Here is a 25584-nt window from a genome sequence, read left to right on the forward strand (position 1 = left end):
GTCTCCCATGCAATCCGAATCCAAACGGCTTCATCTGTGTGTTTTTTTATTTTGACGGACACCTTGAATGCAATGTTTAAATATAGGATGTTAAACGGTGATATCTTTCAATGTTGAAACGTTATAGTTTATATGATTTTGCCGTGTGAGGAGGAATATTGGACTTACTTGTCTCACAAGTTCTCTTAGGTGAGATTTAAATTGTTCCTTGAACTGCATCAGATCTACAGATTGAGCATCATCTGTGGAAAAGGGAAGTGATTAAATAGACAATACGGGTTTGCAAAGTAAATTAAAATGTATCCCAATAATGTTTTAAATCCCTGGAACAAACAGATAAAGAATACATCTGCGACAAGACCATTTCATCAATTAACCCTCCACCAAACTCCAACAGATAAGCTGACTGGTTGAAGTAACCAACATTTCACTCGTAACCCGCTGTAGTGTTTGGTTAGAATATAGCTACAAATTTCCAGCCATCCATATAGTACTAATAAGTATTTTAAATTACCTCCAGGGTCGGTAAGCTGGAAGGCATACCACATCCCTTGGTCTGGATTGTCTATCATATCTAGAGAAAATGACAAAAGGGGGCACAAGAAGGGTTATTGGATTGGACTTGGCATTACCTTTACCCAAATGTGATAAATAGTTTCACTTTACTTACAAATCATCTCGAGTTCTGTGAGGTGTTTAACTGCCAACTCGTTTTCCTAGGTACAGAAAAAAAGCGAAATTACTACTACTTCAGCTTGCATTTTCATAGAAAATGTACTGTTTTACACTGTTTATCAGAACAGAAGAATAAGAACCTATAATATCAGAGAAGTGTCTGCTTACCTCGCAAATAGCGAGTAGGCTTTCCGTTAGCGCCCATTTTGACTGAATGCTATCCATGGCCCGCAGCTGTTCCCCTGTCAAATGACCCCACTTCTCCAGCGTTGTTTTCAGCATTTTAGTCGGTATCCTTCTTATGAGTCGCTGCACTAGACGTTTCTTAGATTCATCCATCCTTCCTCAGATGCTATAATATTAGCAGTTTTATTGGATAGTTTTTATTAATTAAACTGTTGAATCCGTACAGTTTGTAGTGTGGCAGGCAGGAGAAGAAATCCAAACAAACCGCCTACCAAAGAGAACACGAATGGACCAATCAGATATGTCGAGAATAGTGCACGTGACCCCTTTAGCGTCCTCTGTTGTTTCGGAGTGGTATTGCTCCTATATGACTCACATTAGGAACATCTGCAAAACGGTGGAAGACATATTTAGACCCTTTACTTAACAAGCATCACTACAATATTCTAAAAATTAGTGATTACCAGTTAAATACTTATTTCACCTATCATTCTGCCATAAAATAGCAAAAGTGTATTAAGTAGGCTACATGTTTTACAGTAACTGGCTCTGCACGTTTCCCCAGCCATGACATAACAATGCTAATACTGACCAATGTTTACAGATATTGATTTCATATTTTACACTTACACGTACCTGGTCTTGGTGGGGTTAGAATTTTTTTAAAAAGCAGTTCCTAAACTTGTAGTCAGGTTGCTTTAAAATTGTCATAATAAGCCGTAGGGATTGAGAGATCATTTATAGCAGGGGGAAGAAGAAAGTAGAACATTGTGACACACACATCTATTTAAATTTACTTTCTGAACTGTTTGATTTTCTTGTAAATATTTGGTAATTTAAAAATGTTCAGTTTAAGAAGTTTAGATGGAAATAAAGGATTATTTAACAATCTGAATAGAAATTAACAAGTAAATATAAATTCCAAAAATGTAGTCAATTGCTATTTCAAACACAAATAGAAAATAATTTGTACCTGGGAATGTACCCTTTTTATTTGACAATTGCAGGGGTACACTAACAATATTGTCAATAATACATATCAATAATAAATCTCTCTTAACATATTTTTTTTACAACAATATTGTTAGTTGGAAACATGCAAATAAAGCAAACATTTGTGTCATTACACAAACCATTACATGGCCTTTAAATAAAAATAAAATAAGACGGGAAACACTGTATTTAGTTTTTACAACAGCACTATTAGCAAAAATGTAACCACAGAGTTTATTTTGGTAGTTGAATCCATAAGTAAAAGCGGAAGTACGTTGCAGGGAGATATCTTGTTTCTTCTCTGAACTTCCGTCAGCAGATGTCCCGCCTTTTATGAGAAGAACGCATGCCATTGGTGCGTTGAGAAAAAAGACTGACGCTGATTCGCTGTATAGCATTGTCAATTTACTATCACCAAACAGTTACGAAAACCAAAAGTGTTGTTGCAGACAGACGTCCTTCAAGTTCTTGCTGTTTTTGTAGGTTAAATTAACGTTAGACAGTTTCAACACTAGTGTAGTTATCTTACATTGTAGTAATCTGCGTTTCTATTCTACGGAAGACCAACGCCATACGTATATCTTCAGTGGTTGATTGGGTTGATGCTGTGTTACATACGGTTAACGTTAGCAGAGGCCTAGCACTGAGCTAACGTGATAATTCACCAGCGTTTTCTGGGACTTCTCAGATGATACACTCTCCCCACTGGTAAGTGTACATGCAGCCGACAGTGCACTGTGTTATCAAATAGCTTAAAAATAAACCAGTAGACATGATGTAGCATAATGTGCGAGAGACACTAAAAATACCTAGTGTATCTCTAGTGAAGGCTGCATTGTTATCATGATTCAATAGGTTCAGGGTGAAAGCAGGTAGTTGCTTTGTTTTATATTCTCCTTCTCTCTGTGTGTGTCTGCAGCTAAGTGTCCACTGGAAAAAACAGCATCACAATGACAGCTCAAGAAGGAGAGGGATGGGGAGGCATGAGTATCCTTTAGAAAAACATGTCCTTTACCTGAGTATAACAATGCTGAGATGACATGGTGGAAAGTGGCACAGAAACAATAAGTCGTTGTTAAAATCGATTCATTGTTTGATCCAATTTTTAAATCAAAAGTTCCAGATGCTCTCATATCATTGTGTATTTGCAATTGATGCTTGGCTTTTGGTTTGTTCACCAGGCAAATCAGACAATTTGGAGATTTCCTCAAATTCTCATTTCACAAATGTTATACAGTAGTCACAATCAATACAATTAAATACCAAATATAAAGTTATTAATGAAAATGACCATTGGTTCAATCCTGAGAATGTTAAGCATATTCCTATTCCATGAGAGTAGAGCATAAAGTGTGTTTAATGGTAAACGGGCCTCCACCAAATGACGTGTATGACAGTGATTTCAGTAAAATCCCACCGTAATTGTCAACTCAGTGCTCCTCAATCTGTGCTCCTCTTGTTTTGTGGATTTCAGTATTGCCGAAGTGACACAGTAAGACCTTAACTCAGCATGCACCCTGACCTTTCGCCTCACCTGCACAATGAAGAGTGTAACAAACTCATCACTCTTCTGAGGCAGTGCCACACAGAGGTATGTCATGCTCCTAAACAATGTTTTTGCTTCATTTACACAGAAAACATAACAATATAAATCTTGTGTTTTTCTACCCTCAAGCACAATGTCACAAGGTTCTTTGGCACGTGTAACGATGCGGACCGTGCCATGCGTCATTGCCTGAAGAAAGAGGTCTGTCAGTTATTTTTAAGCACCTTGTGAATGACCGACATCAAGAAATCGAATTATTGAGCTTTGTTCATTCATTGTTTTCTTTGTTTGTTTACCATTCAACAGAGACTGGATAAGCGGGAACTCAGCAAGCAGCATGCCAAAGACATGAAAAAGAGGCTGAAAGCAGGGATAATAGAGGATCTCTGAAGGACATTTCAATGCAACTTTAACACTGCCACTACCAGTTTGAAGGAGTGAGATAATGAGACACTGAATGAAGCATGACACTGTAACAGGCCTTCCCTATGGTCTCAGGAAGGTCACAACTTCTGTCTCTTTGAAAATTCAAAGGAGTGTGGATTATATTAGTAATTAAGCATTGAGGTCTAAGTGTCATGTGCTATACATCATTTTGATATTATTTGAGAGGAAAGGTTATTTAAAATATGATGTGCATATACCAATAATGATATGGTTAAGATGCAAAGCTTACTTACAACACGTTTGACTTGTTATCACCCGGACAGACTGGGATTTACAGCGTTACCAGAACATTTTTAGTAAACACAACATCATCGAGAACTTTGGATGAAAGACTGTTGTTAGGCAGAAACCTTCCATCAAACTGTTGAAGTTAGAAAGAAACCTCAGGACTATTCTTCTACCAATTTCAGGGCATTAGAGATGCAAGTAAAAGATGACCTAAAACCGGATGAGCACTGGCTCTTCATGTCAACACCCATGAACATGCAGAGTGAACACATTCATTTTTGTTTGATTGTTTATTTGAATGGGGAATCATATTGATTCGTTACAAGTTTAACTGATTTCAAATAAAGTGATATTATCTTTATATCAATCCATGCTTCAATATCGTGTCATCATTGTAAATCATAATTTCTATAACCGATTGAAACTTTGTATGCAGCTCTTGAAAAGAACTAAATGTATTTACATGATACTTCATGCAGTAGAAGATGGTGAAGGCTTCCATCTTTTTTCGCCTGCTGTAGGCTGTAATAATAATTAAATCGATTAAATGTTTTTGAATCTATTTGTTCTTAGGAGATCCTATACATCTATGGCTATGATGCATGCGGAATAGGCAAGGGTCTGTTTTGGCAAAAATGTTTTGATATAAATATGTGTAGTAATTTTTAAAAAGGTATGAACAAAAAAACAGGTGTTATATTGAAATAGAAATATCTTACAGTCTGTTGACTTGGTGAACTCTGTGAAAACCATGACCAAGTTGTAAAGAAAATCTAAACTCAAAGGTCAGGTAGTAAATATTTTAGAGATTGCATCTCATGCTCTCCATTCAGCAACTGGAGCTGGTAAACGTGTCATTATGTCAGCTGGTGGTCATATGACCCCTCTCTTTCTGTAAGGATGGTGTCTTCTCAATCTTTCTCTTGCTCTTGACTGGTTCGTGTTGGTTGACCTTTGTGTTCACGTGATTGAAAAGTCACATTTATGTCTTGAAATACACCTGAACTGTCTTATTTGTCTGAATACCATGAGATGCTGCTGAGTTCTCAGAATCACAAGTAAGTGGACCTTTGAATTGCCTTGTGTTGAAAAGGTGCTATATAAATAAACTTGCCTTGCCTTACCTTTTAGCTTCATCTAATCATTGTAATGGTATTGTTCCCAAAGCTCTTATTTTTATTTCAGAGTAGGCTACAAATGAATGAATCAGGCCTGTTCATCAATGAGAACAGATTCTTAATTTCTAATCAACACAAGAAATAACAATTCACTCTCTTTCCAGCAACTGCAATGAGGTAAAAGACAACATTACTAAAAGATGTGCCCAGAAAACCAATCAGAATAAAGCTCAAATATTTTATACTGTACTATATAGCTACTGTTATAATATGATATTACATTTTCAGTGGCGTTTCTATATGTACAAAAGTGGTGGGGCACAAAATACTCAGATGTCTATATATAAGCTTCTGCAGAGAGGTTCATGGCTGGTGAGGCACTGGCACTGACTCTTCAGGTTTACCAATATATTAAATCAAAATATAATATTATTTTCAAAAGCTTTTTTTGTCTGATGCTTCAATTACTTTTAAACAGACAGTTCAACAGAAGGATACCCAAAAAAAATGTAATTTTATCATTTAAATATTGAATTGTTCTCTCTTAGTAAGATCCCATTTTTTACCTTGACATTGTAGCGCCAGGAAAAGGGAGTCGGAGGCGGTGTATTCAGAACGGAGTTCCACTCTTTATTATCCATTAATCACAGAGAGGTTAACACATCAACTGCTCTGCTTGACGAGCTAGCAGGAATGGAGGCTAACTCTCCAGGTGTTCCCACTAAAGGGTCCGTGTGGCAACACAATAAGAGAGGTGAATTATGTCCCATAACGTGTCACCACACAAGCCCCCCCAGAATTCTCGTGTAAACAAAATCCGTATGGCGGGGAGGAACAATCCGCCTGCCCCCACGAGACCTGCGCACCGGAGTCGGTACAGCGACCTCCGCCCGTGCGGCCCCTGACAGAGGAGGGACCGGAACAACAGGTCCACACTCCCTGACAGGAATCAAAGCCGGGGGTCGGCCCCGTCTCGGCGGCCGAGCCAGCACCACCGGCCGGTCCACGTCCAAGTGAGCAGCCTTCACCCGGTCAACCGAGACGTGCTCAGCCTTACCGCCCATGTCGACCACCAGGTGTTTTTCACCGTGTTCCAAAACCCGGAAAGGTCCGTCGTAAGGGGGCTGCAGGGGGCCCCTGTGTGCGTCGTGACGGATGAAGACGTGCCCAGCCGAGCGTAGCTCCGCGGGAACTTGAGACCCTGGCGCACCGTGCTGAGTAGTCGGGACTGGAGCGAAAGCCTCCGCCGCGTCACGCAGAAAAACTCGCTGGGCCGTGGCAGACCAGGGAGCTGACGCATTTGGGAGGAAATCCCCCGGAACTCTCAGCGGCTGACCGTAGACCATCTCCGCTGTAGAACACTGCAGATCTTCCTTAGGTGCGGTCCTCAGGCCCAGCATCACCCAGGGCAGCTTGTCGACCCAGTTACCGTCCGTAAGGCCGGCCTTGAGGGACGCCTTCATGGAGCGATGAAAGCGCTCGCAGAGGCCGTTAGCCTGAGGGTGGTAAGCGGTAGTCCTGTGCAGCTTGACCCCCAAACTGCCTGCCACAGCGTTCCAGAGCTCGGACGTGAACTGAGAGCCCCTGTCTGAGGAAATGTCTGACGGGGTGTCAAAACGACAAACCCACGTTGCAATGAAGGCCCGGGCAACATCTGCGGCTGATGTCGAAACGAGCGGAACTGCCTCCGGCCAACGGGTCGTTCTGTCCACCATGGTGAGGAGGTAGGAAAACCCCTGAGAGGAAGGCAACGGACCAACCAGGTCAATGTTGACATGATCAAACCTCCTCTCAGGCACCAGGAAACGCTCCAACGGGGCCTTCGTGTGGCGGTGCACCTTAGCGCGTTGACAAGCCACGCACTCCCTGGCCCAAGTCCTCACATCCTTTTTCAGCCCATGCCAGACAAACTTCGCGGCCACCAAGCGCACCGAAGGTTTAACGCCGGGGTGTGATAGGCTGTGCACCGCTTCGAACACAGAGCGCCTCCAGCTGGCAGGGACGACAGGCCGCGCCAGGCCCGTGGAAACGTCACACAGGAGGGTAATGCCCGCGTCGCCGAACACTACGTCCTCCAAGCGCAGCCCCGCGCCCTCCACCTTCAGAGCCTGGACGCCGGGATCTGTGACCTGGTCCGCCGCCATGCGAGTATAGTCCAGGCCCAACTGGACGGCACCGATGACGACTCTGGAGAGGCAATCAGCAACCAGGTTCGACTTGCCAGCCACGTGCTTAATGTCCGTAGTGAACTCTGATATGTAGGAAAGCTGCCGCTGCTGACGTGCCGACCAAGGCTCCGCCACTTTTGACATGGCGAAGGTGAGCGGCTTGTGGTCGACAAACGCCGTAAATTCACGGCCTTCCAGCATGAAACGGAAGTGCCGCACGGCCAAATAAAGTCCAAGGAGCTCTCGGTCAAAGGCGCTGTACCTGCGTTCTCTGGGCGTCAGCTGGCGGCTGAAAAAGGCGAGCGGCTGCCAAGCGCCCTCCACCCACTGCTCGTGCACTGCGCCGACCGCGTAGTCCGACGCGTCCGTGGTGATGGAGATGGGAGCCGTAGATGATGGGTGTGCCAGCAAAGCCGCCTGAGCCAACGCGGTCTTGACCTCAGCAAAAGCGCCGTCCGCCTCTGCTGTCCAGTCGATCGCCTGGACGGGGGTCTTGCCTTTCAAAGCTTCATACAGCGGCCGCATGATGTGTGCGGCCCGGGCGATGAAACGGTGGTAGAAGGTCACCATCCCCAGAAACTCACGGAGCGACCGGGCTGTGAGCGGGCGAGGAAAAGCCGCAACAGCCTCCACCTTCGCTGGCAGAGGTGTCGCACCGCCCTTGGTGACGCGGTGCCCCAGGAAATCGATGTCCGACACTCCGAACTGGCACTTTGCCGGATTGATGATTAATCCGTGTTCGTTGAGCCGTGTGAAAAGGGCTCGGAGGTGGGACAGGTGCTCCTGCACTGAAGCGCTGGCGACGAGTATGTCGTCGAGGTAGACAAACACAAACGGCAGGTCCCGCAGTACCGAATCCATCAGGCGCTGGAACGTCTGAGCGGCATTCTTGAGTCCAAAAGGCATCCGCAGGAACTCAAAAAGTCCAAAAGGTGTTATCACTGCCGTCTTGGGAATGTCCAGGGGGTGCATGGGCACCTGGTGGTATCCACGCACCAGGTCCACCTTGGAAAACACCCCCGTACCGGCCAGATGAGCCGAAAAGTCCTGAATGTGCGGCACCGGATAGCGGTCAGGCGTAGTGGCGTCGTTGAGTCGGCGGTAATCCCCGCACGGGCGGAACCCGCCGTTCGGTTTGGGGACGACGTGCAGGGGGGAAGCCCAAGGACTGTCAGAGCGGCGGACAATGCCCAGGCGCTCCATGGTTGCAAACTCCGCCCTCGCCACAGCCAGCTTAGAAGGGTTCAACCGCCGGGCCCTGGCGTAGACAGGAGGCCCCCCGGTAGTGACGTGGTGCTCCACGCCATGCTTAGTGGTGAGCGCAGAGAAGGTGGGCAGCGACAGGTCTGGAAACTCGGCCAACAGTCTGAGAAACGTGTCTGCCCCTGACAGCGAGCCCGACAGCCCGTCGTACGCTGCGCTGCCAAGTGTGCACACGAGGGAAGAAAACGTCAAGGCATCAATCAAACGCCTATTCTTAACGTCCACTAAGAGTCCATGAGCACACAAAAAATCCGCTCCGAGGAGGGGAAAAGAAATATCCGCTGTCACGAAATCCCAGCTGAAACGCTGTCCTCCGATGCACAAACACATAGGCCTCACGCCGTACGTGCGAATGGGACCGCCGTTAGCCGTCGTCAATTGCGGTCCGTGCCCCCCACGGGCGACGTCTTCACTCGACGCTGGAACTACGCTCCGTTGAGCGCCCGTGTCACACAGAAACAGGCTCCCCGAAACGCTGTCGCTGACGAAGAGGAGCCTGCATGTGCCGCCGACGCTCAGGGCCACTACCGAGCGCCGGCCCCTCCGTTTCCCGGGGGTTTGTAGCTGCACGGAGCGATGCATCTCTTCGCCCTTGTCCCGAAACGTGCGTGGTAAGAGCACTCTCCGGTGTCTCCATGCCGGCTTGCCACAGCCGTGTCCGGCCCCCGCCATGCTGTCTTGACTGCAGATGGGCTGCTGCGCGTCGCGGCTAACGTCTCTGCACCGGGCTGTTGTGTAGCCAGGAAAAAACGATCCGCTTCCTCAGCCAAGGCACGCGGCTCCGTGACAGGCGTGTTGGCCAGCGCCGTCTGGACCCGGGGAGGCAAGTGACGCAGGAAAATCTCCGTGAATAAAATCCGGGGATCTTCCCCCCCTAGCAGATTTAGCATTTTCTCCATTAGCTGAGATGGCTTGCTGTCTCCCAGGCCTTGAATGTCAAGTAACTGGCGGGCCCTCTCCTTAGCAGATAAGCTAAATGTCTTAAGGAGAAGGGCCTTAATCGCCTCATATTTGCCATGATGTGGGGGGGCTGCGATGAATCCCACCAACCTGGACGACGTAGAGCAGCCCAGCGCTGCTACCACATGGTAGTATTTCAGGTCCCCGTCACGGACCTGTCGGCAGGCGAAGTGCGCCTCCACATGTGCGAACCATGCCTCCGCGGCGTGCTCCCAGAATTCCGGCAGCTTTACGAACACATCGCGTTCAGCCATGCTCGTTAATTTTCCGGAAACTTTCTCGGAAACGTCAGGGTCACCAGTGTAGCGCCAGGAAAAGGGAGTCGGAGGCGGTGTATTCAGAACGGAGTTCCACTCTTTATTATCCATTAATCACAGAGAGGTTAACACATCAACTGCTCTGCTTGACGAGCTAGCAGGAATGGAGGCTAACTCTCCAGGTGTTCCCACTAAAGGGTCCGTGTGGCAACACAATAAGAGAGGTGAATTATGTCCCATAACGTGTCACCACAACATGAAGATTAAGTCCATTTGCCTATCCTTCTGGACAAAAATCTCTATTACTTTTTTGTAAAAGTCCTCCTTATCTTCTTGTAGTTTCAAAAGTCTATCATAAATCTAATCTAATCAATAGATTTTTGATTCGAAAATGATAAAAGTAGGGTAGACATGTGGATATTATCCGGCTGAACAAAACGTACATTTATCTAACAGCTACGTTTCCCACAGATCTTATTTTGAGCTATTTTTTTAAAATTCTATGGAGAAATCTCGTTGGTTTTTTGTGGAGGGAAGCCATGCGCAGCTTACTTCCTGGTTTTAGGACGCCTCACTGCAGCTCTCTCTCCTCCTCTTCACACACCACACTTTTCGCGGCACACGTAGGCCCATTCCCAAACCGCCCCCTACACCCTACCCCTCCGTTTGCGCGTTCACGCGGAGGGTCCGCCATATTGAGGGCTGTTCCAAAGCAACGAGTGTGGAGGGGGAGTGGGCTATCAAGCCCTCAAACAGCGAGTCTGCAGCGGTGCTGACTTGAGACAGGTCTCTACCATAGACTGTATATATAAATGGACGTAGGGTCCGTGACGTCACCCATAGGATTCTGCAGAGTTGCCGTGAAGCCCTTAGTAGGCGGAGTCGGCCACTAACGGCTCGACAGCGACGTCAGAGTCTAACTCCCGCCTTCTCCCGCCTGCTCCAAATAAGGGCAAAGAGGCGGTGCTGAGGCGGAGCCGAGGTTGGACAGGGCGGGACCTGCTGCCACCGAGCGTGACGTTCCAGACCTAGCTCAGGCTAAGAAGCTAAGCTAACATGCTCTATTCAGTATTAAGCTAACAACCTATGCTAACAACCCAGCTTGAGGTCACTGCTCCTCGTTCCCGGCATATTCTGAAGGTAAAATACCCTGTAACTTTACAAAACTTGTTCTTTTGATTTAAATGTTCTTGAACCTACACTATACAATTGTTTTTTAAGTGCTTCACCGTTTTTCAAATATAAATGTCATTTGTAACTAAACTTTGTAAACTAGAAGAGATATGGCCAGTGTTGCGTGAATTAAATGTGATTAATGAAATATGACTGTAGAAAAAGAAAGGTGCTTTTATATTGATTAAACCATTTTTATTTATTTCAGCATTAAGAAAAATGAAGATGGCAACCTCCTCCACGCCAAACTGCACAACCTGTAAGTTGATGGTCCTGGCTTACTTTACATGACTTCAGATGGTTGACATTACACACAAACATACTATACATATACATGTGTGCACAATTGTAGATAAACAGCACACAGTATATAAATATATATATATAAACTGTGTGCTGTTAATCTGTTTTTTGAGGTTTTGCTCTCTTGTTACTTTTAACCATACAGGTGTGATTTCATAGTTATTTTGCATGTTATTGTCAAAGGAACAAAATGAGAAACCATTTATAATTGATTTGATATTCCTCATGATCTGAAGCATTTGTTGCTCTCATTTATTTTCCTCCCATAGTGACTGTATGGATAATCGGAGACAGCTATGTCCGGCATGGAGCCCAGAGAGCTACAGAGACCATCGGCAGCAACCTTGGCCTCGACCTGAGGGTGTGCTGGTTCGGTTGGGGTGGACTGCGCTGGAGAGGTGTCCTCCCTTTCTTTTCCTACTCCCTGCGAGGAAGAGCAGTCCCGGATGTCCTCCTCATCCACTGTGGCGGCAATGACTTGGGGGATGTGCCCAGTGTTCAGTTGCTGAACCAGATGAAGGAGGACCTGCACCAGCTTCACCATCGGCACCCTGGCATGAAGATCATGCTCTCCCAGATGAACCAGAGGCGCCGGTGGAGGGCTGGTGCAAATCCTGTCAAAATGGACAAGGCCCGGAAGTTTGTTAACAGTGTTATGGCTACTTTTGTTCATAGCCTAAATGGTGCCATTGTTGACCACTCCAACATTAGACATGACAGTCCTGGGCTGTTTTTGCGAGATGGAGTTAATTTCACCCCTTGGGGAAATGATATTTTTTGTAAAGTCACTAGCCAATTGCCTGAAAGACCACCTCCAAAGACTGTGAACTGCTAAAATGTCAGTATCACTGTTTTTGGATTTGGCCTTTAGAGTATGTATTCTAAGGCCCTTGCTAAGCCCAGACTGTCATGGCTAATGTTGAGTTAGATATTACATCTGTAGCCATAACACTGTTAATATGGCTGCTCTTCCTCTTCCCCACATCCCACCCCCCCCCTCTTCCCCCAATGGACTCTGCAGCTCTCCAGGCCCATGCTGGGCATGGCTGTCTGTCAAACCTTTTATTTTGTATTTGTTATGATGTTTTTTGTTATTTTATTTGTTAAAATAATTATGTATTTATGTAAATATTGAAAATAAATTACATTCATATTTTCACTTCTTTTGTCTACTGCTTACTGAAAATGTTAGCTATCACATCCAAATGGGACTATCAAATGAAAGGATAAGCTTACCATACAATACAGAAAACATTACACATTAAGGCTCTCTCTCACTCTTTTCCCAAGCCGGAGCAGTCTGAAAAGAGTCCCAAGTTTAAAAACACAAAATCTTGACAATGAATACTACACTGTCATTTGTCAGTGACAATGCAAACAACAGGAAGGTCTCCCCTAGTCCCGTGTATGTTGGCATCAATGTCATAAGCATACCATAGAATGTAATTATGAAGTGCAATACCCACAATCCCTACAGGGTCGTACCGTCACAGAAGATAATACCTTTTAGAGAGTTTCTAAATTGTTCAGTATGCAGATAAATATTTGTTTTACAATAGAACATTTTTTCTCTATAAATGTTCCCACATGTTGTGAGCATCTACTTTAAATCTTTTGTCAACAAATAAAAAACATCTTAATTTCCTTTAGGACAACATTTTGTTCATAACACCACTACATTAACAATAAGCATAGGAAAATGATAACTGTCAACATTTAAGATTGTGCTTTTACTCTTTATTTAATCAGATCTATTTACATTGAAAATGTGATAAATACACAAGCCACATTGAAAGTTACATCTTGCATTTTATGAAAAGTAAAGGTTTCGAATCATTGTATGACTTAAAGGGATAGTGGAAATCCGCGAATTTTGGGTTTAACTTATGTATTTTTATTAAAAATAAGCATAATAAACCATTTTTTTTAAATTTCATGCGCCTAGTTTCATTTTATTTTCAATTTTACTGCTCCCGACCACGCCCTCTCAATGAAACGAAATACTTCGGGAATCTTCGGGTGATGACGAAAACAAAGGAAGACGGGCACAAACATTGGACGAGGCACGAGTATTTTATTATGTTTTCTGGCTGATTTAATGCATCATTAGCCTGTACCATTGTGTACAACGCCATTTATTGCCTGTCGATTAGGCGACCGGAGGCCTCGTCATCCGATAATCCGGTACACAGTGTCGAATGTGTACACTACAGTCATCATATAGACATGATAGACTAACAGTACTGTGAGTACAGCCTACACTTGACAGGCAGCCTGGCTAGCCTAGGATTAGGACCATACTACGTCAAAAGACCGATTGGCTCTAGCTGTATATCATGCTAGTATACAATTCATTTAAATGTATTCATGTAATTAATGCCCATAAGGCTGTTACATATACAATAATAAATGTGACAAGATAATTTATGTGAACCTGACCCTGGTATGTTATGAAATGTACCCTACATGCAGTCATCCTCGGGCATAGCCATAGGCCTACAGTGCATGCATGCCAACTTTTGCAATATATAATATAGCGCCTAGCGTGAGCTATGCTTAGGGACCTACCAGTCAAGATTATTTGTGCGTAGGGGTGCATCATCTGGCGCCTGGTCCTGGTCATCCTCGCCATTGCCCATGCCGTGAACTAACTCCATCACCTCGGGCTCGAACAAATAAGGACGTAATGGTCCATCGTCTGGCTCAATATTCTCACCATCGTCGCTTACTGAACCGGATTCAGATTCAGTTCCTAAAACTACATTTTCGCAGGAAAGCCGAGAGGATGTTTCTGACTCGCTATCATCACTGGATACCTCGTACAATCCTTCTTCTTTGTCTGGTATATTTGCCCTTCCACGTTCATTCTGCATAGACGCCATGGTTTGTTATTGTTTCGTCTTCCTGAGTTTTCCTCACTTCTGGTTTGGCTGACTCGATCATTTCGTTTCTAAAAAAGTTCGGGGAAGCTGCAATAAAGTGCTTCTAACATGCGTAAGGCAATTATTATATTTTTTTAATCAGGTGTGATTGTTTTGGTACGTAATTATGCTTGTATATAAGTTAAAACGAAACTATTTCGGGTTCAATTTCCACTATCCCTTTAAGTACACTACAAAATAAATTAAAGATGTGCAACAACTGTATCAGTAATTAAAATGATATAACTTATGCACAGGCTTGGGAGGGCTACTTGCCAAAAACACAACCAGTAACTTCATGTGAGTATCAAGATATAAAAGTAATGTAACCTGATAACTTTCTTTTTGTTTTGGATTACTTCAATATCAAATGTAATGCAAATAAACACAGGAAAGAAGAAATATGAATATGATTTTTTTACTTAAAATGTATAATATAATACCATAAAGCAGATTCAGGCAGTAGGTGTAGAGATTCACAATTAAAGTATTATCCTCCAGAACAGTACGGCTTCCAGAGAAGAGATACCATTTGATCATTTTACAACAACCACTATCTGCTCTTTTTAGGTTTTGAATAAGATTGTAATCCTGAGTTTCCCTATTATTAAAAAAAGTAAAACTAATCCGATTACATCTCTTCCTATGTAACTAAGGATTACACTTTCATTTTTTTCTATACGATCTTGATTCGTGTTCGATGTAATCCATTACTATCTAAGCCAATACAAGTCATAACTTTTGGAAAATTGTCTCAAGTTATAAATTATGCCTTCAATCTCTTTCACGTGGAGAAGACATCCCATTGGCCGAGGCGTTGCAACTTCCCTCAAGCGTCCTACATGAAAGAAAGATCACATGTTAGAAATGTGTGCACAAACTATTCAGTATGACCCGTCTTAGTTTAAAGCCCAAGTGTAAGAGTGAACAGAGGTGGAGTCTGCCTGTTTTCCAATTTGTTTTGTTTGTTGGCTGCTGCTGCCCAAACCAACACCCTCCTCACAAGCATTGACTGTTGGAATGTCATTATGCTCCACATGTGGAACAACAAAGGCTTCTTCAGGCATGCCTTGTATCATAATGATATTGCTCTGATCAGCAGCAAGACTGTTTTCACCACTACCATGGTCTACATCTGCAACCTCCTCATTGCTATTAACAGTCGAACTAGGAGTGTCACTTACCTCGTCATTGTTACTCACCCTGCTTTTCCTTCCAGGCTGTTGTTCTTTGCCATTGGTGAAATAGAAAATGGTGGGCACTGCAGTATTTTTCAGGCATCTCCTTCCCTAATAAAAATAATAAACAAAAACACATAAAATAACTTTTTGAGGTCTGTAGATATTCAACTTTCTTTTGAATAATGTTGTTTTAAATGTAAGAGTGCATTATAAAAGACAATAGAGGGCCAACATGTTAACTATGCAGTTAATCCATTCAACAATTACGTGTTTCCAAGATTCAGATTCAAAGGATTTATGTCATAGCACATAGGCTACAGTGTGGGAATGGCAATGAAAATCATCTGTCCCGAGCTCCTCCAACAATGCAACAGTTATATAAGACATAAAACAATAAAAGAAATTCAAAATTAAATTAAGAATAATAAATTAGTGCAGGCAGAAATCTATATACACGTAAATATAATAAGACATATGCAAGAACAGAATGTAAAGATAAATATTGTATAGTAAAATTAAATTAAATCATTTTTTTTTTACAGTGATAGCTGTTAAGATAAATAAGTTATATGATGACAACAGATGAATGAATGTTGCTATTAAAATAATGTAAAAAAAAGGTAATATAATTCATCTGTTTTTAACATAGAGTATGTGGGGGGAAATGGCAATTCTCTATCTATGATAAAGAGTCTTTGCATAAATTGAAGAGAAATGTGATGGTTTGCAAACAAATCGATTTCTATTTTTCTTTACTTAACTGGCAAAATCTTAATTTGGCCTTTAATAAAAAGAACATTACTCATCACTGATGTGCAAGCTGTGCCATAACAATTATTTAGCATTGTATAATGTATAACATGTATTTAATTAGTAACAACAATTTACACTCACAAATGGAACCAAGTTATTTTGTTTTTAAAAAAGGATCTGTACCCATGAGTCCGTGCTGAAGGGATGACTCTCAAAGTGTGCACTGCACAGGCAAGAAGAAACGTTGGGGGTCCATGTATTCCTCCGGATGTTCAGCACCCACTGGTCCAGCCTGTCTGGATCACCGAAAGGAAACCTTTATTTAAAAATACATGAAAACCGACCCAAAGACAACAGGAGGGTTAATGCCATATTCACTTAGTAACGCATGAACAACTTTTACAAATATTTCTATATAGTCTGTGTTGGTAAATGTAATCTAGGTTGCACATTTCCTGCTGAAATACATGCATGGGCCTACCAAGTTACTGCGTGGCACTTTGGTTTTGATAAAACAGTGTAGTTCCACTATATAAACGTTACATTCATAATCAAACGAGATAATATGCAAGATAAATAGCTATTTGTTGTTATTCTTAATGCTTGTCATTCACACGTTAATAAAATAAAATAAGTACCGATACATAGCAGAACAATTGTGGCGATGTTCAGCTTAATAAGCCTTGTTCAACATCATTTCTTTAGCTAATACTATAGCGGGCTGCAGGCGAACCAAGTCCGCGTTTCGCTGCATTCCTTGATCTCCAGTTATAACGCCGGGCTCCGCCGCTGGCCGAAGCTAACGGAGCCGCAAAGGGCTAGCTACGGCTCCGGTTAGCTTCGGCGGCGGACTCCGGCGGCCACCACTGGGATAATTGGGTCCCCTTTTAACATTTGCTCCCATTTAGCATTATGGGCGTCATAGCCATAGACTATAAAAGTCTTACCCAAGGCTGAATCATAAACTAAACTGTATATACACATGCATAAAGGGTTACGTCCTTAGCTAGCTACATAACAAGCTAAGCTAACAAGCACACAAACACGGTTAACATGTATAATATTATCATTTTACTCACCGAAAAAAGCTGTGAGTAGACTTCTTGGAAGTGCTGTTAGTACATTCAAGCGCACAGCACGACATCTTAATTGTCTGGTATATCACCACGAACACGGCTAAAGCTAAAGGGTCAAGTACAGTACTATGACTAACTAACGTTGTAGCCTCTATGGTTGTAGCCTAGCAGAGTGGACAAGTTGCTGTTAGCTGACAGTGAGGCACGTATCTGTCAATCAAAGTGACCACGCCCTAATGTATGCACAAACTTTAAGACCTAATATAAATAAAAGGGTCGCGTTAGAAAACAATTCACTCACAGATCCATAATCATGAAGGTGGAATCTAACTATATCGATAATAAAATGTATGGAGCCAGGGAGAGAAACATGTTTTTTTTCGCTGTAAAGTTGGGCATTTTAACATGGGGGTCGATGGAAATTGCTCCTTTCTGCAGCCATCGCCTATCGGCCAATATATGAACTGCAGTGTGTGGCACTTCCGTATTGGCTTCCCGGCTCTTCCCCAGAGTTTGCCGCTTGGGCCCTTTCTCATTTCATCAAATCCCCCTCCTCGACTCCTCGATTCCTCGGTCCTCCGGTAGTGACCCGGAAATGAATTTCAGCGCGCCATGTTGAAGGACATCTCATTTCTCTAAATGCACTTCGAGGACCGAGGATCGAGCGTCGAGGAGGCTCTCTGGAGGAGCTATAACCACTGATGGGTCCTCCACGGTCCTCCACGGCTGCTTCGTGGATGCATTTCCGGCAACAGAGATGTTTCAAAGACTCGTGACGCACGGCCGGACTTATCTCAGCCAATGACAGCTCTGCATGCATCCCCTGGATATTATTTTATTAACTGCTTTCATCGCGACGCGATGTTTACAGTGAGAACAGCTGTGATGTCCGTGCAGAAAGTAGAGCAGTGTGTATAATATATATCACTCAGTAGAACAGGCCTACTCTTTTTGCTTTAGTTTAGTAGATATCTACAAACAAAGAGTCGATATTTTTCTAAAACCATTTAGTGCTTCACAATAAAATACACCACGGCTGTAGCCTGTTTTAGGAGCTGTATATGCGTGTGTGTGGTGTAGGTGTGTGTGGTACAGTGTGTGCGTCGATGCAGCAGACAGACAGGTGTCAGTTGGTTTGGTGTCCTCTGCTTACTTTTAATACTTGTAAATAAAACTTTTGGCCCGTAATTTATTTTCCACATTGTAGCGACCAGAGAGAGGGGGGGGGGGATATCCAGTCTCTGATAGTGTTACGTTATTATGAGAGTGCTCTGCTTGATTCTGAAATTGTATATATTTATATAAATATATACATATATATGTGTGTGTGTGTCCGCATCTGTAGCCATTATTGTCTCATTATACCGCACTGTGAATGAATCAAAGTAAATATATAAGTCGTCATGAACACATCTGTCCATCAGACAGAGGGCTGCTGCCTCCTGTCATCATTAATGGACGTCTCTTTAAAATGACCACTCAGAGGAGAGGAGTTCTCATTTCTCGAACCACCTGCTGCTTCCCCTCCTCTCTCCTCGGTTCCCCTCCTCGGCTCCTCCGCTCGCATCTCCTGTGGGCGGGACTAAGTATCGAGGATAGGAGTCGAGGAGGGGAGTCGAGGAGGGGAGTTCGAGAAATGAGAAAGGGCCTATAGAGGCTTCTCAATACTCAAATTTCCCCTCCTCGACTCCCCTCCTCGACTCCCCTCCTCGATACTTAGACCCGCCCACAGGAGATGCGAGCGGAGGACCGAGGAGGGGAACCGAGGAGAGAGGAGGGGAAGCAGCAGACGTTTAAAGAAATGAGAACTCCTCTCCTCTGAGCGGTCGTATTAAAGCGACGTCCGTTCATTATTACGTGGCAACAGCTGCATCATCTGTCGAGTGTTTTGTCATATTTTATAATCTCTGCTGGATCAGCTGAACATTGTTCCCCCACATATTTACTTTGAATTCATTGAGAGTGCGGGATAATGAGACAATACCAGGCTACAGATGCGGACACACAGACACAAATATATTTATATAAATATATGCAAATTAAAGTATGAGAGCACTCTCATAATAACAATCAGAGACTGGATATATCCCCCCCCCCTCTCTAGTCGCTGAAATGGGGAATTGAAATTACGGGCCAAAAGTTGTATTTGCAAGTATTAAAAGTAAGGACATCAAACCAACTGAGACCCGTCTGTCCGCCGCATCTACGCACTGTACAACACACCTACACACTGTACCACACACACACACCTACAGCTCCTAAAGCATAATCAGGCTACAGCCGTTGTGTATTTTATTATGTGAAGCACTAAATGGTTTTAGAAAAATATCGACTCTTTGTTTGTAGATATCTACTAAACTAAAGCAAATAAAGAGAGTAGGCATGTTATACTGAGTGATATATATTCTACACACTGCTCTGCTTTCTGCAGGACCTCACAGCTGTTATCACTGTAAACATCGCGTTGCGATGAGAGCAGGTTCTAAAATAATATCCAGGGGTTGCATGCAGAGCTGTCATTGGCTGAGATAAGTCCGGCCGTGCGTCACGCCTCCACCGTTCCGGAAATGCATCCGCTGAGGAGCCGTGGAGGAACCATCAGTGTATCCTCGGTTATAGCTCCTCCAGAGAGCCTCCTCGACGCTCGATCCTCGGTCCTCGGTGTGCATTTAGAGAAATGAGACGTCCTTCAAAATGGCGCGCTGAAATTCATTTCCGGGTCACTACCGGAGGACCGAGGAGTCGAGGAGTCGAGGAGGGGAAATTTGAGTATTGAGAAGCCTCTTTGGTCTCTACCTGACCGGAGTCACGCTGTGTGTGTCCGTCAGGAAACACGCTGTTTACAAGTAGTTCCAGCAAACATCCACTGATAAACTGCGATGTTAACAACCTCATGATGACCTCATATGTTTTTAACTTAGGATCGTACCTGTGTTTAGTCTAGAAAAAGGTAAATGTGTGCATTTTATTATAAAGTTGTGTATATTTACAGACCGTTGCAAAAACTAAGAAGCTTATAAACATCAGGTTTAAAACTAAAAGAGCTTTGAAACACAATGAAAGATGTTTGGAGTTTTATTTTAGTTATTCATTTAAACTTTTGGTCTAAGAGATGCTGATTTGAAACCGTTGTTACATACAGTTACGGCATTTCCTGTTCCTTCCGGAGAGAGGGGAGCCCGTCCCAAAGCTTGCTGCTGTAATTTACTCCCTCCATCTGACAGGAGGGAGCCTCGTTGAGCTGCGAGTGTGGCTACAGACGGAGTTCACTCCATCACGGAGGGGTAGGGTCGAGGGAGTGGTTTGGGATTGGGCCGTACTTACAGCCAATCAGCTCTGAATTATGTGAGATGACATATGGTGGGGATGGCAGCACTTTGCTCCTATGGTCATTATTTTTTGCCACACACATTAAATAGGAAAATACCCTGAGCATGCGCAGTGTAGTTTTTGCAGTCACCGTTCACTTAGACAGTCAGAGGGAGGGGCAGGATCGGGTTTTGTCCTACATGGCTCTAAACAGCTCAATAGGCACACACTGTAGACCCTAATTAGAAGAACACATACTAAAACAGCAATGTACAGACGAATCAGATGATTAAACATGATCTTAAAATATATTTTATATATTTTTAATTTATTTTTAGCATTTTGTTGTAATCATTATGTAATACTTTCTGCTGACACTAGGTGGGGCTGTGCCCCACCTGCCCCTAATGACCAGTCGCCACTGTACATTTTGCAGTATGAGAGTCAAGAGACCTCTCCGTTTCATGTATTCTACTCTGTATAATTGTTCTGTAGTTATAGCTAAAATTGTGCTTTTGAAATCTCAGATCAGCTAAAATAACTTGTTACTCAGGGCTCAGTGGTAGTGATGTTACGTATTGCGCCGAGGCTTCGGAGCGTGTGTCGAGTAATCCCCGAAGCTTTTTGTGAAGCATGTATCGAGGCTTGTATCGTTTTGGGCCAGTGACGTCATCGATGACAAACGAAGCCTCGCTGCCTGTCGGTACCACGTGCCTGCTTCACGAAGCGATTCAGATCGGTTGAACCGCTGAACCACAACGCTCAAGTATAGAGGCCCATTCCCAAACCGCGCCCTACCCCTACACCCTACCCCTCCGTTTGCGCGTTCACGCGGAGGGTCCGCCATATTGAGGGCTGTTCCAAAGCAACGAGTGTGGAGGGGGAGTGTATGAAGGTAGATATGGTGCAAAATGCGAGAGCGTGAAAACCTGATGTGAGCACTTGCAGAAAAAAAATCTGAGTTTGTGTGCTTACATTTACACTTGTATACAATATCCACATAACTGTGAACCAAATGTACACTTGTATAAAATATCCACGTAACTGTGAATGAAATTTACACTTGTAAAAAATATCCACGTAACTGTGAACCAAATTTGAAGTCACAGAAGAAAAAAAAATGTTTTGTAGCTTGTAGGAAAAAAATGAATTTAGAGATGAAATGTTCACTTGCAGAAAAATACATATTTTTTAAATATATTTTCCATTACAACTGCAACTTTATTTATTACAACCTCTCAAATCAGTCATTACAACTTGACGAATCTGCTCTGTGGTAGTATAAATCGACGAATCTGCGGTCTTGACTTTTGCTACACTTCTTGGGATAAATGTGTCGCAAAAGTAATTTTCACCTGTAGATGTGGGGGGAGGGAGGGGGGTTGGAGCGAAGGGGCGGAGCTATCAGAAGGACGAGGCTTGGGTCAGTCACAGTCACAGTCAGGTCGAACCGGATGACAGCGGGGCTACTGTTCGTGTCGCTACCAGTCCGCTGACATGGCGCGTCAATCAACGGTAAGTTTCGCCCATTACTTGCCCAGTATTACTTTGAATATTATTATTGTGATTGAGGATTAAATCCGCTTTGAAGACCACCGTTTTATATCGTGCAGTTTAGCGGCGAAATAACGTCAGTCAGCCAGCTAACGCTAGCTTTGTTGAGTTTATGCTAGCTAAACAAGTAGTGGTTGTAGTCTATACAGCAGTAATTCATATATTATAGCCTACTGCTTTGGCACTAACGGTTGATAAGCGTTTATGAAAATAAAACCAATTGGACTGTACTGAAATAATGACAAGTTTTATAATTGTCTTGGGCTCCTGCTGTGTTTTTAAAGCCTTTGTAAATTATCCATGCTATTTTCTATTTAGCTAACGTCAAAGTAGTGTATGTGAAATCAACCTCACAATAAGATGTGTGTATATTACAATTATTAAAGTCATATTTCAAGATGATTACTTAGATATTACAATATGGTTGGTTGAGCTGGAGTTCATTATTGAGCTTACACGTTAACGTCACAGTCATCTGAATAACGAACCCAAACCTTGTTGTTTTTATTAATTGTATTACAAATTGATATCAAATAAACAGTAAGCATTGGTAACACAATTTCCAAAGTTACAGTAAAATAAAAAGGACCCTGACTCGGACAATACACAATCCAACATGTTCAACAGAAGAGAATCAGTTATATTGTTTGTACACATGGTACTTTACATATAATCTGTTTGTTTAAGGTGTCCAGGTGATGCAGACAGGCTGGACCAGAGAGTGAGAGACAGAACTGGACTCCAGCACAGGTACTAAGACTCTTTTTTCATGCTGTACAAAGAATCAAGAAAGATATTGGTTTAAATGAATGAAGTATTGACTTCAATACACTGATATACATTCCATTAAACAATACTAAATACTAGATCACCTACACATCAGCTAAGTTGAGGGTTTATTCCATGCAAAAAGTCACATTTAGATGTTAACAAGCAATATGACTTTGTCAGCTTTCTAATTTAATGTATTGAAGGCAAAGATATTTAACACATAGTGAGAACTGCTACTATTTATCTCCCAATATTGTCTGTAAACAACGTGGTAAAAGTTATTCTTTCAGTGAGACAACAGAGCAAGCTTCTACAGTTGCACTATGTTTTGATAACAGTTAAATATTATTTTGATAATAACATATATTTCAATGTTGATGAATTTCATAGTGTTCATTCATAATCTGATTACAATTTAAAAAATAATTATATCAACAGCCCCATAACACACAAACACACCTCTTTCATAAATAACACACTTGTTCTGCAATAATGTTTTATGTTTCCTGTAATTTTTGTTAGGAAAGGACATGCCCGAAAGACACAACATCTTCTCCTTCTCTGAGAGAAGAACATCCAAGAGGAACATTAAAAGCTGATGTTATGAGATTTTAAGACCAGTTCAAGACATTCACTAAGAAACTACTTTTATTGTGAAAACAAAGATCTGCACACCGAATATTTTTGTAGTCTATCAGGACCATCATTTGTTTGTGACACTGCCTGCACCTCAGAGAAGGGGTGGTTATAGTCAGGCTTATAAAGTGTGGCGAAAAACATAGTCAGCTGATCGAATGCACCTATTTCCACATCTACACTCCATCAGCTGATTATTTCTATGTGCCTCACTTTATGAGCTTCACATCACTTGTGCCTTGTACCGCAGAGTTTGCAACGTCACAAATAAATGGGGCCAATCTTCAGTCAGATGTGAAATCTAACATTTTCAATAAGAATAATGGACAAAAGGAGTGCAAATACAAATACAATTTATTGAAATGTGAACCAAAAGTTAATCAAATGTTTTAAATAAAAAGCACATATGGACAGAAGGTGTAAACCTATTAAATGTATAAGTAAACACATTTAGTCAAATAACGTGACAGACTAGGCCTGTGCAGTTGGTATCAGCTTTGCCCAGCATGGGCTCCTTCATCAGCCCTGGTCCTCCTCGCAGAGGAAAGACCCTCAGTCCTCTCCACACCAACAGACAGGACGTCCATCACACGGAGGTTTCCCCCTGAAGTCTCTGCAGCCCTCTGGACACCACGCTGTCTCAATCCGTCCACACTGAATATGAGAGGGGAAAAATGAAAATAATAAATGCTTTAGAGACAATAAGAAACATAAAGTTGACTGTTGAGTTGCTCAGTTTTTTTAGATTGTCAATACTATTGCTGTATAACTAATATCTCAGGTTAAGAGGCACCTTCAAATAAAGATTGGTCTTTAAATACATGTTGTCTTTTGAATTGTTTGTCTAAAGTCAAGGATCTAGAACTGGTACTTAGTTTTAATGATACAGTCTGGTTATTATGCTGTTTGGAGGAGGCATCGGTAAGAGCACTAACTAGCTGTACACATGTAACACATGTACCTTAGCTTGACTTAAATGTATTAAACGTATAGTTCAGTGATGGCAAAATATAAATAACTAATGTCATGCAAACATATTAATATTTGCTTGATTCCAGAGTTGAATTTAGCACAATTGCATACAAACGTTAAGGGATTTTAAGATTCTGAAGTCTTCATTCTAAATAGAAAATAGCATGGATAATTTACAAAGGCTTTAAAAACACAGCAGGAGCCCAAGACAATTATAAAACGTGTCATTATTTCAGTACAGTTCAATTGGTTTTATTTTCATAAACGGTTATCAACCGTTAGTGCCAAAGCAGTAGGCTATAATATATGAATTACTGCTGTATAGACTACAACCACTACTTGTTTAGCTAGAATAAACTCAACAAAGCTAGCGTTAGCTGGCTGACTGACGTTATTTCGCCGCTAAACTGCACGATATAAAACGGTGGTCTTCAAAGCGGATTTAATCCTCAATCACAATAATAATATTCAAAGTAATACTGGGCAAGTAATGGGCCAAAATGTACCGTTCATTGATGCGCCATGTCAGCGGACTGGTAGCGACGACACGAACCGTTAGCCCCGCAGTCTCCAGTCACCCGAGCCTAGTCCTTCTGATAGCTCCGCCCCTTCGCTCCAACCCCCCTCCCTCCCCCCACATCTACAGGTGAAAATTACTTTTGCGACACATTTATCGCAAGAAGTGTAGCAAAAGTCAAGACCGCAGATTCGTCGATTTATACTGCCACAGAGCAGATTCGTCAAGTTGTAATGACTGATTTGAGAGGTTGTAATAAATAAAGTTGCAGTTGTAATGGAAAATATATTTAAAAAATGTGTATTTTTCTGCAAGTGAACATTTCATCTCTAAGTTCATTTTTTTCCTACAAGCTACAAAACATTTTTTTTTCTTCTGTGACTTCAAATTTGGTTCACAGTTACGTGGATATTTTTTACAAGTGTAAATTTGATTCACAGTTACGTGGATATTTTATACAAGTGTAAATTTGATTCACAGTTATGTGGATATTTTATACAAGTGTACATTTGGTTCACAGTTACGTGGATATTTTATACAAGTGTAAATGTATGCACACAAGCACAGATTTTTTTTC

The 25584-nt window shown here is 42.5% G+C and overlaps 4 protein-coding genes and 1 long non-coding RNA gene across 7 annotated transcripts in view; 2 read left to right on the forward strand and 3 right to left on the reverse strand.

The window, feature by feature from the left end:
* cenpn (centromere protein N) overlaps positions 1-1168 on the reverse strand; it is a 2055-nt gene extending 887 nt beyond the window's left edge. The window contains exons 1-5 of the mRNA XM_071202699.1: positions 844-1168; positions 671-716; positions 515-574; positions 169-242; positions 11-62 (exon numbers count right to left, since the gene is read on the reverse strand). Coding sequence (XP_071058800.1) covers positions 11-62; positions 169-242; positions 515-574; positions 671-716; positions 844-1014 — 403 coding nt within the window. The 5' untranslated portion in view covers positions 1015-1168. The remainder of the gene's footprint in view (positions 1-10; positions 63-168; positions 243-514; positions 575-670; positions 717-843) is intronic.
* Positions 1169-2254: 1086 nt separating this feature from the next.
* cmc2 (C-x(9)-C motif containing 2) lies at positions 2255-4442 on the forward strand. 3 transcript variants are annotated; one of them, XM_034105027.2, is made up of 5 exons: positions 2255-2562; positions 2774-2841; positions 3375-3445; positions 3530-3601; positions 3707-4442. In XM_034105027.2, exons 2-5 carry the CDS (start codon positions 2805-2807, stop codon positions 3788-3790), a joined length of 264 nt encoding a protein of 87 aa, XP_033960918.1. In that variant the 5' UTR covers positions 2255-2562; positions 2774-2804; the 3' UTR covers positions 3791-4442. The 3 variants fall into 3 exon arrangements, with proteins under 3 accessions (XP_033960918.1, XP_071058463.1, XP_033960927.1); XM_071202362.1 differs by having other exon boundaries at positions 2774-3445; XM_034105036.2 differs by lacking the exon at positions 2774-2841 and having other exon boundaries at positions 3329-3445.
* Positions 4443-14640: 10198 nt separating this feature from the next.
* LOC139433378 (THAP domain-containing protein 3-like) lies at positions 14641-17402 on the reverse strand. Its single transcript, XM_071202364.1, has 4 exons — positions 17252-17402; positions 16356-16488; positions 15441-15527; positions 14641-15076 (listed from the first exon to the last, which is right to left on the reverse strand). The coding sequence occupies exons 1-4, from the start codon at positions 17314-17316 to the stop codon at positions 15068-15070; spliced, it is 294 nt and encodes a 97-aa protein (XP_071058465.1). The 5' UTR covers positions 17317-17402; the 3' UTR covers positions 14641-15067.
* A 4574-nt stretch (positions 17403-21976) lies between these two features.
* On the forward strand, positions 21977-23510 carry LOC139435942 (uncharacterized). The gene is made up of 3 exons (XR_011645146.1): positions 21977-22072; positions 22799-22861; positions 23405-23510. It is a non-coding gene; the product is annotated as an uncharacterized lncRNA (long non-coding RNA).
* A 346-nt stretch (positions 23511-23856) lies between these two features.
* The window catches only part of LOC117440892 (chromodomain Y-like protein 2), a 61684-nt gene continuing 59956 nt past the window's right edge, over positions 23857-25584 (reverse strand). Inside the window, exon 8 of the mRNA XM_034077119.2 lies at positions 23857-24172. Coding sequence (XP_033933010.2) covers positions 24010-24172 — 163 coding nt within the window. The 3' untranslated portion in view covers positions 23857-24009. The remainder of the gene's footprint in view (positions 24173-25584) is intronic.

The sequence above is a fragment of the Pseudochaenichthys georgianus genome, chromosome 3 (assembly GCF_902827115.2).
Source record: "Pseudochaenichthys georgianus chromosome 3, fPseGeo1.2, whole genome shotgun sequence".
Lineage (NCBI taxonomy): Eukaryota > Metazoa > Chordata > Actinopteri > Perciformes > Channichthyidae > Pseudochaenichthys > Pseudochaenichthys georgianus.